At 39.6% G+C, this 18500-nt stretch overlaps 1 protein-coding gene across 1 annotated transcript in view; it reads right to left on the reverse strand.

Annotated features, from left to right (window-relative positions):
- Positions 1 to 18500, reverse strand: part of LOC132114084 (X-linked interleukin-1 receptor accessory protein-like 2) — a 259570-nt gene that overhangs the window by 70319 nt on the left and 170751 nt on the right. Inside the window, exons 3-4 of the mRNA XM_059522227.1 lie at positions 15610 to 15796; positions 15083 to 15236 (exon numbers count right to left, since the gene is read on the reverse strand). Of these exons, the coding sequence (XP_059378210.1) occupies positions 15083 to 15236; positions 15610 to 15796 (341 nt within the window). The remainder of the gene's footprint in view (positions 1 to 15082; positions 15237 to 15609; positions 15797 to 18500) is intronic.

Consider the following 18500-nt stretch of genomic DNA (forward strand, 5'->3'; position numbering starts at 1 on the left):
TTTAAAAAGCAATCCTTTTGGTGTTTCACACCACACACTGATGATGGCTTAGGCTGAAACGCGTCTGTGTGGACGTGGTATAAATAAATATATGAGATATAACTTGTACATAACACAAACATCAAGAGTACTGAATGAAAGCTTCAATAGGAAAACAAAAATGTAGTTAAAATAAAAACAAGAAAAAAGTATTAAAAGCTCAAGGCATTAGAAAGGTATATTACATGTGTTGGATACAAAAGTTAGATAATACATTGTACTGTATCATAAAAAAAAGTGAAATTAATGTGTGTGTGTGTGTGAGTGTGTGTGTGTTGGAGTGCAATAAAAAATGTCTTCTCGTTCTCACTTTTCACTTGAAATAAGCTAACCTCTTAAATTCACTAGACCAGCACAGATCTTGAGCATTTTATCAATTTTTGGGACCAAGCTAATTGGCACTGTTTGCGAAATAATCTTGTACACCTTCAGACGCCTTATTGCCCGTTCAACATGAATGCGGGCGTGAGCAATGCGCCGTGTATGCGTTACCTCCTCGTTGGTCAGCTGGCATCCTTTGCGTGTAAATGCTGGAATGATTAAGTTCACTCTACGCTCTTCCAGCAAATCCCTGATTGTGAAACCACGATCCCCCATCACCTCATTTCCAGCACGCAAATAGTCCAGAAACCCTGAGTTCTGTGTGATGTACCGATCACTGCATTTGCCACCATAAGCATCTGAAATGAACATGATTATTCCAGAGGGAGAAATTGCCACTAAATATTTCACAGTGTTGTTGGCATAGTAGTGGCTGTATGATTCACTTCTAGAGTTCAGGTTTTTGGCTTTCTGTAAGACAGTCTCTGAGCAGTCGATTACACAGGTTGTGTTTGAAAAGTTTTATTTAAAAGCTTCGGGCAACATAGCTTTGATTGTTTCACGAGGCAACCAGATGACAAGGTCCTTGGTGTGTTCAGACATTATGTCTATCCAGATTCCAACAGTCTTGCTGACCTGACCTTGCGATGTTTTAAATCTCCATGCTAAATCAGCCATGACAAAGTTTTGCCTTAGTTTCATTAAGGTCATTAGGATTTGGTCCACAACAGGCATGGATGAAGAAGTAGGAGCAAATGGTTGTAGGCAGGTTACAAGGGTGTGAAACGCAATGAGTGGAATCCCTGTATACAAGAGGGAGTCTGCATCACTCTTCAAAATACTATCTGCAACAGGGCATGATAATTCTGGGAATGGTGTAGTACTCGCTCTGCAGGTGATGGTTGGCCCTTTTGAATAGGTGTGGTCCTCCATCTCTGGGTCTGACCACTGTGTTTGGGCATCACAGGAGGGCTTTAATGTAGAACATGGCTCCTCATCTCGATCCATCTCTTCCGACCCATCAAGCTCATCTGAGGGTAACAATACAGTTCACAGTTATTAGGGCATTAGAGATATAATCACTTGATCATTATTGAATTGTGCTGCTAACACATTCAGTTTTTATGATATGCATTTTAGCTTTAGTTTCTGAGAAGGGTAATTCTGTGTCAAATCAAACAAATTTCAGAAACTTCCCCCGCTACATTTTTTGATTTTGTTCATATTTTTTTCTGAAGAAAGACAAAAACATAAATAGTGATTAAAGTCAAAATATTAAATGTCATAGAATTATATTTTCTGAATAATTCACTATTTTGTAGAGGGGGTAATTTTTATTTTATTTTGAAATCTGAGATTAGGAGCCAATTTACAGGGTTGTAAAAATGACTTTAGAAAGATGGCAGCATCATATCATTTTGACACAGATTAGTATGTCGATTAATTAAATAAATAACAGTGAAACTAGAATTGTTTCTTGTTTCTCTCTATCAAAACTCTATCAGTGTTTTTTTTACACTTAAAAAACTGTGTACTGTAAACATACTGCCCTGCAATCCGTGCCATAAGCTGCTTTACAATTTAAGATGTACAGAAAGTAGTCAAACTAACTTGTTGCCATTAACATTAACGTTACCGGACAAGCACTACAATGCTGTGTCCTCCCTACATCTGAAATCATACCTGATGTTCTCGTGTTGTCAATCCTTTTGAGGATCCGACGTCTCTTTTCTGATGGTCTTTCGTAGCCCAACCACAAAGTAGGATGTGGGTTTTCCTCCGTTGGCGTTTTGTCGACAAAATGAAATGAACACACATACAGTGTTTTGGGTGGTCTCTTCAAGTTTAGGTTTTTCAGCCAGATTTTTTTGCATTCCTCGTCTGTTGGTAGGCGATGGAAACTGTACCGTTTGTCACAAGAACATTCTCTTTTTGTTCTGGGTACATGTTCAACACACTGTTGTTGAAGCCACAGATTTAGCTTAGTCTGGTTGTTAGTACAGCCGCGAACAGCACAACAGGTACCAGAGCTCCGCAACGACATTGTAAAATAATACAACACAAAATAATAAACACAAAATAATAAAAATAAAATAAAACAGTAACGTTATTTCTCAAATTGCAGTTATATTTTTACTCTAGAAAGACTTACTTCACGCAGCACAGCTGGGACTAACTAGCTTACTTCTGCTTCCGCTATCTAACCGGAAGTTTCACCCATAATCATTTCTACAGCAGCGCCCCCAGGAATAAGGTGGATAGCTAATCATGTTACAGACCTGATATCAATTAACTTAATTAATCACTAGATGTTCTCCCAGCTGAATCTTTTCAAAACTGCTTGCTTTTTTAGCCATTTGTTGCCCCCGTGCCAACTTTTTTGAGACCTGTAGCAGGCATTAAATTTTAAATGAGCTATTTAAGTGGATAAAAGTGTAACATTTCTCAGTTTAAACATTTGCTACGTTATCTATGTTCTATTGTGAATAAAATATTGGCTCATGTGATTTGAAATTCCTTTAGTTTTCATTTTATTAAAATTTTAAAAACGTCCCAGCTTTTCCGGAATTCGGGTTGTAATATATATTCACAAATCTAGAAATATGTGTGTAAATGTTAACCAATGAACTTGTTAAACATTACCAAATGATTAACAGATTAATGTAATTATTTAATTAATGTAATTGTAAGCATCTGTGCCAGTTCTACTTGGAAAACTTAATTCCACATCACATATCACAATAAGATCTACACTATTTTATGAATAACACAAATCCCTCTCCGCAAAGTCTGTATATTTCGTTACTCTATACAACTGAAGAATCACGAACAATGTACTCTAAGTTTATCATTTTTGAGGTCAGAAAACTCTGGCGTGTGCTATCTGTAGCTTGTACGGTCCCTCTGCACCTTTTGGCCTGTCCTTGGTGCTGCAAATGTAAGCATGCCAGCAGATGCCAGAGGGTGTCCCATTCTGAGATTCAATGGCACTGTTTTATGTAAAAATTTTAACGAATCTGTGTGTTCCTTCCCTCAATGTAAATTTGCTCTTGTCTGTAGCTTCTTTAGCATCGGCTTGCCCATGGCAGTTCAAGCCTCATCCCGTGAAGGTCCCTACTCTGAAAAAATTCTGAGTGTTCACCCCTCTACTCCTATTAATGTCCCAGTACTCTTTTCCTATCTCTCTTCTCACCCTGATCCGTCTTTCATTGATATCCTAATTACTGGTCTTTCCCAAGTGTTTCAGGTAAGAATCCTTCCCCTCTCTCTACTTCTTTTGTAGCAAAAAAATTAATTACAATCTGCTCTCACTGATACAGTTGTGGTCTTAGCTTTGCTCAAGAAAAAAGTCAATAAAGTATATGTACTCTGTCCTCTCAACTCTCCTCCCTTTAGTCGATTTCAGGTTAAATTGCCACTCGCAAATATTCTTGAAGAAAATGACTAATATTTGATTTGCCCTCTCCCCATGAATGTATCCCCTCAGAACCTTTTTCTCTGCATTATGCTTAGGTCGATAATGCAGTTCAGTTAATCAAGCTAGCAAAAATAAAGTGAAGCAGATATCAGTGAAGTGACATTCAGCAACATTCAGCCAAGTATGGTGACCCATACTCAGAATTTGTGCTCTGCATTTAACCCATCCGAAGTGCACACACACAGAGCAGTGAACACACACACACACTGTGAGCACACACCCGGAGCAGTGTTCATCATTTATGCTGCGGCGCCCAGGGAGCAGTTGGGGGTTCGATGCCTTGCTCAAGGGCACCTAAGTCGTGGTATTGAAGGTGGAGAGAGAACTGTACATGCACTCCACCCACCCACAATACCTCGAACTCAAGACTCGAACTCACAACCTTTCGATTGCCAGTCCGACTCTCTAACCATTAGGCCACAACATCCCCTTCACGGGCACTTTCACATATCATGGACACTTTCAAAATCATACCAAGTCATCCTTTTGATTGGGCTCTCTTCAGAGTTAAATAGAATTCTAAATTCTACATCGCAGTCAGACTTACCTTCATATGACGGAGAAGTCCAAACATTTTTAACCATCTCTAAGAAGCACTGTGCTGCATCCTGTTGGATGTCTGTAAGCTTCCTTTCATTTTGCACCTGCTCAATGATTTTTTGCTAATTGATTTTCCTTCATCCCAAACTCAAGTACTTGACACACTTAAACAGATCTTTAGTGATGTTGGTGTTCCCATGTCTAGAGAAAAAAAAACACTAGGTCCATCGTCCTCTTTCAGATTCCTGGGTACTTTACTTGATACGGTAAAAATGCAAGCTTCTCTCCCAAATAAAAAAATGTTTCAGATTCGTCTAATTAATCAGAACTTTTCCCAGATGCCACTCACCTCTATTTTATTTTATTTTTTCAAGGGCAGTGGTTAGCTGAATCCTGGCCGAAATATTTTTGTAACCTAGCTTCAGGTTTCATTTAGTCAGCTCTTTACGAAATCTATCCTATCGGGCATCCTATCTTTAAAGCTATTTATAATCCCGGTCACAGTAATATGGTAGCTGATCACTTTCTAATTTTCGTTTTCAGGCTTTCAGATGTCTATGTCCATCAGCCAAGCAGGATCCAACTTCCTGCCCAAACCTTTCCGAAATCCTGCTGTATTAGATGTTTCCTTTAATGATCTTCTAAATTCAACCAGACATTATATTGCTAAAGGTGTTGCTCCTTTTACTTTGAAAGCTTATAAGTCTGCTTGGTCTTTGTTCGTGACGTTTTGTCTATAGTATTGGAAACCATTTTTTCCTATTCTAATTTCAACCATTTGTTTGTTTTTAGTTTACAACTATGAAAATCAAAATTTAAAGTTATCTTCCATTCGGAAGCCGCTAGCAGGCATTCAGTTTTATGCTAGATATCATAACCCCGATTATCCAAGTTTTTTCGTCCCATCTGTACATTTGCTTCTCATTTAGCCACTGTTTTGGAAAGCTGAGGTTTGTCACCTCTTTAATACACCGGTCATTCCTTTAGGATTGGGGAGGGCCATTACTGCTGCTGAAAGTGGAGTTTCAACATAAGCCGTCAAGCTATTGGGCAGATGGTCATCCACTGCATTCAAATCATATATGAGGGAAGTCGTGGCCTAATGGTTAGAGAGTCGGACTCACAATCGAAAGGTTGTGAGTTCGAGTCTCGGGCCGGCAGGAATTGTGGGTGGGGGAGTGCATGTACACTGTGTGTTATCACTGCTCTGTGTGTGTGTGCACTTTGGATGGGTTAAAAGCAGAGCACGAATTCTGAGTATGGGTCACCATACTTGGCTGTATCTCACGTCACCTATCACTTATGCCACTTATATTAGACCTGAACCAAAAACCATTTCAAGGTTCAGCAAATATTATCAAGTTGTCCTCAAGGTCATATAATGCATTTACTGGTGAAGGTGTAATACCTATTCATATCACTCTTAACAACCTCTATGTTTTACTATCTGCAGCTTAACTTTCTGTGGCCTGTCTTTCTCAGGTTTCCCCTCTGTAGCCTTCTGAGGACTTTCTTTCTGTGGCCTATAATGGCCTTTCCCATTATGGTTTATCGAGGCGTCTCTCTCTGTGTGGCCTATCATGGCCTCTATCACTCTTTGTTTGGGGTAGGCTCCGCCCTGCCTTCATCTTCGGCAAGAATAGCTGGAATCTACGACTTCTGATTTAAGCTACAGATGGGGCCTACGCAAAACATTTCTGTTACATTTCGGGGTGGTGTTGGCGCAGTGGATAAGACACATGCCTATGGTGTGAGAGACACCCATGTGTCCCTGAGCAAGACACTTAACCCCTAGTTGCTCCAGAGGCATGCGACCTCTGACATATATAGCAATTGTAAGTCGCTTTGGATAAAAGCGTCAGCTAAATGAATAAATGTAAATGTAAATGTTATTTGTGTCAGATTTAAATACTTACTGTTAAGTCTTATCTTCAGACTTTCAATTCATATGATCATGGATTATTTATTTGAATTTTTTTATCTTCAAATGATTTTTCCAGATGGTTTACAGTGATTAGCTTCATTAATAAATCATTAACAAACATTATATAATGCTTAACGGATAATTAATTAAAGGTGCAGTAGGAGATCTTGGAAAATGCTAACATTAGCCTGATAGCACTGATAGAAACATCTCACCCTCCCTGCAATCACTGTCCAAAGCCACGTCCCCTGAACGCATTTATGCTCACAGACCAAAATACCAGAGATAACATTACTACAATAGGCTATATCAGCGGTTCCCAATTCCAGTCCATGTTCCGAAAGTGAAGTAAACCCCTGCTCAGGGAGTAGGGAGTAATGAACATGGTGTAGGGATCATATCGATAGGAACACAGTTCATTCACGTAGCTCGAGTTGGTCATCTGAATCGGGTGTGTTAACTAAGCCAGACATGCAAAATATGTGCACGAGCACTGGAATTGGGAACCGCTGGGCTACATCATGTGTCATTAACCAGCGAGAAAACTTTAAAAGTATTACAATACCAGGGAAGGAAGACCGGGTTGTTGATGTTTGTCTGCCATTCTAGCTCTGTCAGAGGTATGCAGATATATACTCTGACAGGCAGATAGGAAAGCTATTTAAAATGCTTGGACTGAGCATTTTGATTGGGCATACACTCAAAAAAAATTGTGGCACTGTTCCTTTTACACAGATATTTTTTGTTAAAACAACACAAATATATTTAGTTTTCCGCCAAAACACAATTGTATTGTGCTTAATGTTAAACTGACATAAAGGGTTTATTTTCGTCATTCAAAAAAAACAAAAAACAAAAAACGGAAGTGACGATTTCCAACGCATTTGATGATGACGGCGCGGAGGAGCGCAAAGAAGGTTCCGGGGGGGTTAATGTTTAAAGCTCTTGTATGTTCAATTATCTTGGGAGCAAGAACCCCCATAAGGAACCATACAGCCAAAGATAAATTGTATTCAATAAACTCAAGTAAACTTGCCAAAGTGGTTCCTGTCTGAACTGACTTTAGGGCATGCAGGGAAGAAAATGTTTTTTAACTGATGTTTAATGAATGCCTTATGAGTGCTTTATCCATGAAAACCTGGTTTCATTTATTGGTCAGAATTCACCTAATCACACGTCAACCGCAAAAAAAGAGTGTGTGCTTCATTTGTCTGTGTTTATTTACCGAGAATAAGTTTGTTCCTTGAGTGGTTATTCATAAATCAGAAGTAAATCATTGTGACAGGGTTGAGCATTAGCTCTAATGTGTATTGATTGTCTGACTGTTAGCACACACTCTATCATCTGCTGCGTGTGGAAGTATCTACAAAACAAATAATAGTGACCAACAGAGCAAAATATCTGTTGAGATGGACTTACATGGTCAAACACACAGCCTTCTACACTAATGTCACACAGATAAATAGAAATGGGAGCGCTGGTGCAAGTTCTACTGGGAAGACTAATGTCTTGTCATTCATTACTCGTAGATCTAGCCCATCATCAGTCGACACCTGCAGTATATAAGTTCTGTTCTCACTCATCATTGCATTCACAGATACTGACACTGGAATTCACTACTAGGTCAGGGAACTTTCTCTTTAAACTAAAGATTACGACATATCATTTAAAATTAACCTTCTGTGAATGATTGTGTACTGTAAATGACGTCCCTGTATAGAGTTGGCAGGCTATTTGTAACACTAGGTGGGGTTTGTTGTAACACCAATGGAATGTTTTATTAATCTACAGGATTCCCATCATTTTAGCCCTGGCTATATGACCCACGGACCCGCCTGTGCCTATAGATTCAACCACACTGCATTTGATTATGTGGATACTTATGTAGATATTTTGTAGATATTTTCCCATCTGTTATGTTAAATGAAGGCTAGTATCTTGCTCCGTCATCAACTACTACTGTACTACTATTTTTATTGTACTCTAATTTGTGATACAGTACATTAACTGTACAGTTAACTGTACTGTACAGTTCTTGCACACTAAACAAAATAGATTATAGCTCATAGAGGGAATGGGGTGAAAGACTCAAACATCCAGCTGAACAGATCACGCTGCACCCACAGGAATTACTGAATTACTGTAGCAATGCCACATTTATTTTCATTGTTTTTGATTAATATTCATGCATTATTGATGATTTATTATAATTATCGCTCCACCTTCTGTATTATTGCCTCTGTGTGTGTATTTCTGTGTTATTCCCAGATTAAGTTGTCTCACGAGATCCTGCATGCCACCGTGTGTCATGGTGGTCATGTGACCATAACACAGAAGTTATTATTATTAGCCAGCTTACCAGCGTTTAACAGTGTTTGTGCTCGCTCTGCTCATTTTTGCTCAGATTTACTGAACTGTTATTCTAGTATACTGCTGCCTCACTTTTCACATTTCACATGTTGGATTACTCACCAGGGAGGGTTTTAACAGTTTCGGTTGTTTTATTGGAACTGCTCTTGGACATTCATTCGTTGACATGGCCCTGTGAGACTGATTCAAACATTGTATATGAAGTTCTTGGACTTGGACTGTTTACATTCCTGTACAGCCGTTTTGCGCTGGCTGTGTTGTTTATCAAATGTGTCTAATTGTATAATACACATGAGGGTTTGATTCAGATTCTGAGTGTCTACTTTTTTTTTCTCTCTCTCTTTCTTTTGTGGAATGAACATTTCCCTCCTTGATTTTGGTGTACTGCTCTCCACAGAGTGTTACACTAGATCGTTTCCAACTAGAAAAGTAATGCCATCTCAAAGAGTTCAAGTAAATAACAAAATGAAAAATGAATGAAAACGATTTAAAGGGGTTAGGTGTTGCTTAAAAAGAACATTATTTGGTGTATTTTCTGTAATGAAATGCATTTATGCAGTTTAAGGTTAAAAAACACATTATTTTCCACATAACGTATGGGCATGGTTGAGCAACTCTAAGTCTTGTGAAGCCATACGTTAGCATTGCTAGTTATGAAGAACAGATGTGCTGAGAACCTCTCGGCTTATGCCTGCTGGAGCTTCTGCAGAAGATTTAAATCTATAACACAGCACTTCCCCTTCTATTGTTTCACACAATAGAAACCATCACAGGGATGGTTACAGTTTCCATTCAAACCAGTACCAATTCTCATTAAAAGTAGTAAAGCCATTACAAATTCTCTGAGACTACAGTCAAAAACCCAATACCTTTGGTTGGTTGATTTGTATGGTCTCAACAGGAATAAATTCATCCTCTTCCCTGCAGACAGTAGACAGTGTGAAGTAAAAAAAATCACTGGTTTTTCCTCAAAACACCAGTGTTTATACTATGAGGAAACCAAGCTACAAGCTTATCTATAGATGTCTTTGCACATTAACCACATTAAGCAGAGTGTTTGTAACACTGAGAGTCTCGTCTGCGGTGGATGTCGGTCACGCCGTCACTTCATGACTGTTGCTCTATTTAAAGATCTTGCTAGAGTGATACAGCATGATAATGGCACTATTTGACGCTCATCCTCTCACCGCAGGCTGTGTCTGAGTAGATCTCACCCCAATCCATGTTTAATCAGGATAATTCAGCTCATCTGCCTGAGTTTACTGATGCTCATCTACACAGCACTCTCTAAGAGATCTCACAATCAACAAGTTCAAACTCCAAACCTCACGACAGCTTCTTTCTTTGCTCATCATGATGCTTCGTCAAGCTTCTTAGCATCAAACTAACATATTAAAAGCAGGGCTGGTACGCGATTAAAATTTTTAATCAAATTAATTACATGTTGTGGTGATTAATTAATCAAATTTGGAGAAATTGCTCTGAAAATATAATTTAAATTAATTGTTGTGCAAAGCATCAAACAGAGATCACAAAAAGTAGGTTCAGCAAGAATTTTTTTGTTTGATAAAATTTATTACATATACACTTTTGGACCATGTGAGTGAATGATGGCAGAATTGTCATTTTTGGTTGGGTGAACTATAACTTTAATAATTTTTTTCTTAATTTTATTATTATTACTGTGAAAATATTAAATGATTTCATCAATGAAATGATACTCTAAATAATAAACTAAAACTGCCAGTAGGTGGTGGTAAATCTCTTAATGATGAAGTCATCGAGTCGTTTATTCATTCGTTTGATTCGTTCAAAAGGCTGAATCATTCAGGAGTGAAGTAAATGGTTCTTTATGAATGGTTCATTAAATCGTTAGGCTTGTTCGACTTGAAGCGGGTCATCACCATCAGACCGACCGGTGCGTGACATCATCATCGCCATCATCATCATCACCATCAGATCGATCGGTGCGTGACATCACCATCACCATCAGACCGATCGGTGCGTGACATCACCATCACCATCAGACCGATCGGTGCGTGACATCATAATCGCCATCATCACCATCAGACCGATCGGTGCGTGACATCATAATCGCCATCATCATCATCACCATCAGACCGATCGGTGCGTGACATCACCATCTGACCGATCGGTGCGTGACATCACCATCACCATCAGACCGATCGGTGCGTGACATCATAATCGCCATCATCATCATCACCATCAGACCGACCAGTGCGTGACATCATCATCGCCATCATCATCATCACCATCAGATCGATCGGTGCGTGACATCACCATCACCATCAGACCGACCGGTGCGTGACATCATCATCGCCATCATCATCATCACCATCAGACCGACCAGTGCGTGACATCATCATCGCCATCATCATCATCACCATCAGATCGATCGGTGTGTGACATCACCATCACCATCAGACCGACCGGTGCGTGACATCATCATCGCCATCATCATCATCACCATCAGATCGATCGGTGCGTGACATCACCATCACCATCAGACCGATCGGTGCGTGACATCACCATCAGACCGATCGGTGCGTGACATCATAATCGCCATCATCATCATCACCATCAGACCGATCGGTGCGTGACATCATAATCGCCATCATCATCATCACCATCAGACCGATCGGTGCGTGACATCATCACCATCATCTGACCGATCGGTGCGTGACATCACCATCATCATCAGACCGATCGGTGCGTGACATCACCATCACCATCTGACCGATCGGTGCGTGACATCACCATCACCATCAGACCGATCGGTGCGTGACATCATAATCGCCATCATCATCATCACCATCAGACCGATCGGTGCGTGACATCATCACCATCATCTGACCGATCGGTGCGTGACATCACCATCACCATCAGACCGACCAGTGCGTGACATCATCATCGCCATCATCATCATCACCATCAGATCGATCGGTGTGTGACATCACCATCACCATCAGACCGATCGGTGCGTGACATCATCATCTGACCGATCGGTGCGTGACATCATCATCACCATCAGACCGATCGGTGCGTGACATCACCATCAGATCGATCGGTGTGTGACATCACCATCACCATCAGACCGATCGGTGCGTGACATCATCATCACCATCAGACCGATCGGTGCGTGACATCATCATCTGACCGATCGGTGCGTGACATCATCATCACCATCAGACCGATCGGTGCGTGACATCACCATCAGACCGATCGGTGTGTGACATCATCATCAGACCGATCGGTGCGTGACATCATCATCACCATCAGACCGATCGGTGCGTGACATCACCATCAGATGTCACACACCGATCGATCTGTGCTGCACTGCTTCAAAGCCAACGCGACTATGGCCAATGGTTCAACAAGCCAAATGATTCACCAGATTCGTTCAAAACATGGATTAAGAAATTAAATACCACTGTTGGTTGCTCTGGGATGAACAGTTCTGATTTTTCTTTATATTTTGGTTGCCTATATATTTTATTACACAATATTAACTTCTTAATGAACTGTTGTTTAAGATGAGTATTAGCACTCGTGTGGCCTTGCACTCAGCCTACAGCTCGTGTGATATTTCTTAACTATGTGATGTAAATATGAGACACAGTCTCAATCAGGGGCATTTTGCCTCATATCTTGAACTTTAGGGATATTCTCTAGGCTCCATCACACAGTCAGTTGTTGCTCTGTCTCATATTAGTCATCAGTCGACTGAATGAAACGGCAGATGATACACAGGTCTGGGGCGGGGCAAGTGTGTCAAATGCGCTAATAATTTTAACGTGTTATTTTTCTTCATAATTAATTAATTGAATTAACGTGTTAAATTTCCAGCTTTAATTAAAAGTATTATAGTGCATAAATGTTTGTTTTGTATGCTGTCAATTAAATATTCAATGCAGTGCTAATACATTAATAAAATGTATATTTTATATTTATTGTTTATTTATATGATATTTTATTATGTATTTATGCATTTAGTTTATACATTTATATCATTATAATTTTTGTGCACAATACATTAACTTTAAATGATAAAAAAATAGACTAGAAATAAATATTACCCAACATGCTGTGAACGTATTGTTTAATGTGAGCTATCGCATTAACTAATGTTGGCAAATGAAACCTTCCCGTAAAGAGTTACAGTTTAATTCATGTTAATTAGTGGAGTGATTTTAATAAACTCTCCTAAAACTTGAGCCAAACCTCTGGTGTTTTTGAGACTTTAGCACCAGTATATGGAATCTATTATTATCATCATTATTATTAGTCATTTTCAGAGCTTGAGAGCAGTGATATCTGTAATCTGCTGTGAAGATTTTCCTTTCACAAAATTCTTCTTTTGCCAAACCTTTTGAGATTTCAGTGCAAATCTGCCGGGTTAACTGAATTACGTTGTTATCTCTTGATATATTTTTGAGTTTTAGAGCCCCTTCAGCATCTGAGAGAAACAAATCATCTGCCTTCGGCACTTGGGCAAAACAATAACAGTGCATGACAATCTCTGCCCACACGTGGTGATGACGATGATGATGAGGAGGAGGAGGATGTGTGCGGGGGATCAGAATGCTTGCAATGTGTCAGATGACACTGAGATAAATGTGTGTGTTATGCTGCTGTTGTGCCCTGTAAGAAGACAAGCGCGAAGGAGACTCTCGTAGCGGCCCATCATTCATCTATGAAGAAAGCTCTTAGCAAATGTCTCAGCTCCTATTATCATGTGACATGGAAAGAGTCTTGACCGGTGACAATGGTGTCGTGAACAACAGACACGACAGCATCCCAGCTGAGACAGCACAGTGAACAGATACACAAACTCACTGTTCACAGACACTCTTATTCCTCCTTCTGGTTGACTGGGGAGTAGTTGCACAATAACTAACACTTTGATGATTTTGTTCTATAGTCACATCCAGTAGGATTACGCAGTGTATCTTGGGAAACCTTCTGTAAGACAGCAAATGCAAGTGAACTGTTCTCAGATCAGCACTTCAGAAGTTTGTGAAAAATCTTTCTGTGCTATAATCAATCATAAATGCATCATAAACTCATTGTTAGATGGGGGTTAGTGAAATGTTGACGGTTACATGCATGTACAGTTTGCTCATTTTCATAGGCTTTTCATGGTCTTGCACAATGGTAATGGTAATACTACACGATCAAAAACTAATTAGGGCAGCATATGTTAGTGCTGTTGTTTCTGACAAAACGACTCTTCCGATTCATGTATAGTAATGAGAGAGCGCATGAGATGAGTTGAGTGTTAAGAGTTGAGTTATGAGTTGAGTTTTTCTGAGTTGAGCCTAAGGGAATGCTAGAAAAGATGTGGCGAGGTCACATTATCCAGACACAAGTTTTGGACGCAGATTTTCACTACTGTGAGTTGTGTGAAGCTGTGCAGTCTATTGTTTGCTGTACTCAGAGCTGGATTCATCCTGGATGTGTGTCCAGAAGAGGATGAAGGGCTGGAGGCTTTAGCAAGAGCTTGCTTTCAAACAAGCCCACTCCTCCATCTCCCCCAGTTTGGGCTCGAGGCACAAGGTTGGCAGTTAAAACAGTTTCTGGAACCTGCTGACCAGTCATTTAGAACTGCTGCTGATACACTACTGATCTGTTTTTAGATATTCCTATGGGACAAAGAGCAGTGGTAGATCACATTACAGACAAAACTAGAATTTTAATGTCAATTCTAATAATCATGTTAATAATCAAGACTACAGTGTCCAGGGAAGTCATATCAGGGACTATGAATTAGCAAAAAATGTACAGCCTTCTCAGCTTCTCAAGACTTCAGCTTCAGCACCACGTCAAACTCACCCGAACGAGCTGATGATGGTGTTCAGGATCATGCCAAAGTTACTGGCAGATGAGTTTGATCAGGGTTGAAGCTGAACTCCGGGCCAGAGTTGAGAAACACTGAATTAGAGTTTATTTGGCAACATTAGATGTGTAAAAATGAACCCAAATAAACCCGTAGCAGTCTGAATGTTGTCATTGTAAAACTAGCAGAAATCTGGACAGACGTCATGATAAAAATACTGAATACTAGCTATCAAAAATGGAATGCACACATAGTATCAGCTTGGTAAATTGTACATTTTGCAACTTTGTTTCTCCTGAATGTTGTGTAAATCTAGCCAATGAAATCACTGAGCAAACCTGATCTTGCCTTTTCTGTATAAAATGCATCAGATGATCTGTGGTCTGAGGGTAAAACTAGAGTCAACGCAGCACAATAGCTTAAGACTGTCTGTTATGGCCACGTCGAGGTGAACGTTCCACATCCACTGATGATCATGACACCAGTGTAGACGCCACCACTGATCGATGCACCACACTCACAGCATTAGATCTGAAAGAGTCTGAACACGTACCTGTGACTTTGAGCTCTGTGGTCCGTCGCACAACTCTGCTGCCATATTTGAGTTCACAGGTGTAGTTTCCTCCATCGTCTTCCTGCACCTCCGCGATCCAGAGACTGGTGGTGTTGATGATGATGGAGCTCCTCCACTCTTTCCTCTGACACTCCTGTGGAAACACAGGACTCTTCATCATCCTACTCTCACACTCACTCATTTCAAACCCATTATCCTAAAGCTGATTGATTTTTTTAAAAGATAAAAAAAAAATGTTTGCTAGTACTAGAACAGCCTTCCTGTCAAAATTTGATGGTTTCAGGCAGAGGTGTCCAAACCTGCAGAATTTATCTCAAAACCTAGGAACCTCCAGGTAAGTGTGTTTGATCTGGCTGGAACTAAACCTCGCTGCTTTAAGGTTTGGGGCTGCGACAGCATTGTTATCTTCCTTTCCCTTCCCCATTTTATGGAATGGTTAGGTTAGGTTTATGGCTAGGAGTAGAGACGGAAACCAGAAACATGCTGTACGAGATATAACTCCGTACCTTGTACCAGGTCATGATAGGCTGCTTGTAGGGGGCGAGATAGTCATCGATGTCAGGGCAGCTGATCATTTTGCTCTTGGTGATCTCTGCGCTCTCCTGGTAACGTATTCGACTGCTGAAGCACAGTCCCTCCTCGCTCTCCTCCACCATCAGAGACATGGACACCTTCATACAGTACGTGGAGTTTCTGTCAAGACACACATATAAGACATGATGGCATGATGAAAATACTGCACTAGTTGCAGATCTCAGAATTCCTCCTCACTGAGCTTTGTTTTCTACTTTGCAGCAGCACATCAGTGCCTACTTTCCCTCATGAGGAGGTGAGAAGGACGGAGATGCAGTGACATTAGCCGATCAGAACAGTTACCGTTTACTGAAATCCACCACCAGTGTTTAAGACAGAAGGAGGATGGGAAAAAGACACATGCTGCAAATATAGGACAATTTTTTGAGCAAAACAACAGCAAAAACTCACTAGCTCAAGTAACATATTAAAATTAAAAAAATAAACTCTTTAGCATTTACTTAAAAAGTGCTATTTTATTCCACATTCACCTTCAATAGCTCAGTTGCTTTTGGTAGCGCATCTCTTTGAAGATGTCTCTCTGTCTCTCTTTCTCTCTCTCTCAAGTTCAAGTTGCTTTATTGGCATGACATTTGAGTTACAGTATTGCCAAAGCATTTAGATACAGAATAAAATACAAAATATGATTACAATAAAATACAATACAATCAAAATAGCAGCAGCAGATAATATTTCTAATATTAATAATAGTAATTATATACAATTAAGAATATCAAATAAAACAGTTGAATACAATAAATGATCCCTTTCGTATGGTGTGTATGGTGTATAAATATTTAGCAGCTATTGTGACTGCCGTCTCATTCTCTCCAAGTATATAGAGTAGTTTCTCTGAGTCATTTAGAGACAAGAATGAACGATTCAAAGCTTCAAACTGTGGGAAGAATGTTTCTCTTGTAGTGCTGTATTTGGGAAGTGTTTCTCATCCTCTGTTTGATTCAGCTCACAGTGTTTGCACCGTCTCTCTTCTCTCGGTAGCCAGGATCTTTTATGTCTACCAATCTCTATTTCCAAATCATGATCACTGAGTCGATATTTTGAAAAGATTTGTCTTTCTTTTAATGGCTTGAGTGATAAGTAATTTGCCAGTTTTGTGGTTAATAACACTGAAAAACCCGAATAACACTGGAGTTTGGTTTGGAGCTCAAATTCATTTTTTCATTTTTCATCATAATTATACTTTAAATACTTGTCAATTAGTTTCTGAATGTTGGGGTTGTGATTGGAGTCAGACTCAGATTGGGTTTCCTTCATCAGTTGAAGCACGAGTGTGTTTAGAGGATGAGACACTGTGGGGGGGGGGGGGGGGGATTGAGTGTCAGATTGAGTCATGCTGATAGAACTGAACAGCTCTTTGTTGTATCTCTATGTGTAAGGGGTGTAAGCCCAGCTCAGCCCTGCAGGCATTATTAGAAGTGCTTCTGTTTACCCTTAGGATGTTTTTGGCAAATTCCAATTGTGTTCTATCTATTAAACTTTTGTCCCAGTTTTCAAAATTTTAATATTCATCCCCAAATTTCACTCCCGTACAGTAGGATTGGTTTGATGATTACGTGATATAATTTAATCTATGTTCTAATTGGTAATTTTAATTGGCCAAACCGTGCTTTAATGGCATAAAATGCCCTCCGTGCCTTCTCATTGAGGGCCTTGACGGCCTGTCTCTCTCTCTCTCTCTCTCTCTCTCTCAATTCAATTAAATTCAATTCAAAATTGCTTTATTGGCATGAATGTAAATTATACAATATTGCCAAAACTTAGTGTACATATATAGAAAAAATAAATTATAACAAAAAAATTAACATCACAGTAATGGAACTGACTATTATAACAACTTATAATATTAAACTAACAAATTATAACATTTGTGTGAACATTTGATACCACAGTCTTTAACTTTAACATAGAAATACACAAACATACTAAGGATGACTGTGGTGCACAATAGGGTCAGACACACTGAGGTCACACACACACACACACACACACACCTAACATCATGATCTCGTGGATGTTTGGAGAGAAGCTTTTCCTGATGTAAAACAATATACGTGGACAAAAGTAAATTCAAATAGGGTTTCTGCAGCAAGACTTGACAGAATTTATGTTCAAAGAAGTTGTTGTGAAAAGTTTCATGATAGTTCTATTATTCCTACTCCTTTCTCAGACCATCATTATGTGTCTGTCAATATCACTTCTGCACAGAGCACATTTAAATGCCCCTACTGGCGCTTTAGCAATAGGCTTTTGCAGGATCACAACTTTGTGCACTCTTTTTCACTTTTCTGGGAGATGTGGAGAAAGAGTAAGTCTCAGTATAAATCCCTGAGTCAGTGGTGGGATATTAGTAAAGTTCAAGTTAAGATGTTTTGCCAGGAGTATACTGCACATAATAAGAATACTCTTGGAAGCAAAATGAGACAATTTGAACAGGACATTTTGCAGCTGAACATTGAACAATATGATGGAAGTACTGTTGAAGTGTTGGAAACTAGGAAAATTCTTCTCCACAATCTCCTGGAAGAGAAGGCAAAAGAGACTCTGGTTCGGGCAAGGTTTACATCCTTTAATTGCATGGATGCCCCAACATCTTTTTTTTTTCAATTTGGAGAAGAAAGTTGTTGATAAAAAAGCTTTAAGTCGTCTGAAACTGCCTGAAGGAGGTGAAACAACTGATGAACATGAGATAATTGCTCAAGCACTGCTGTTTTATGAAAACCTTTACAAAGCAGAGCCATGTGATGGAGAAATAGCAGAAACACTTCTCCAGGATTTACCTCATCTGATGGAGAGTGATAAGGCC

This window comes from Carassius carassius, chromosome 33 (genome assembly GCF_963082965.1).
Source record: "Carassius carassius chromosome 33, fCarCar2.1, whole genome shotgun sequence".
NCBI lineage: Eukaryota > Metazoa > Chordata > Actinopteri > Cypriniformes > Cyprinidae > Carassius > Carassius carassius.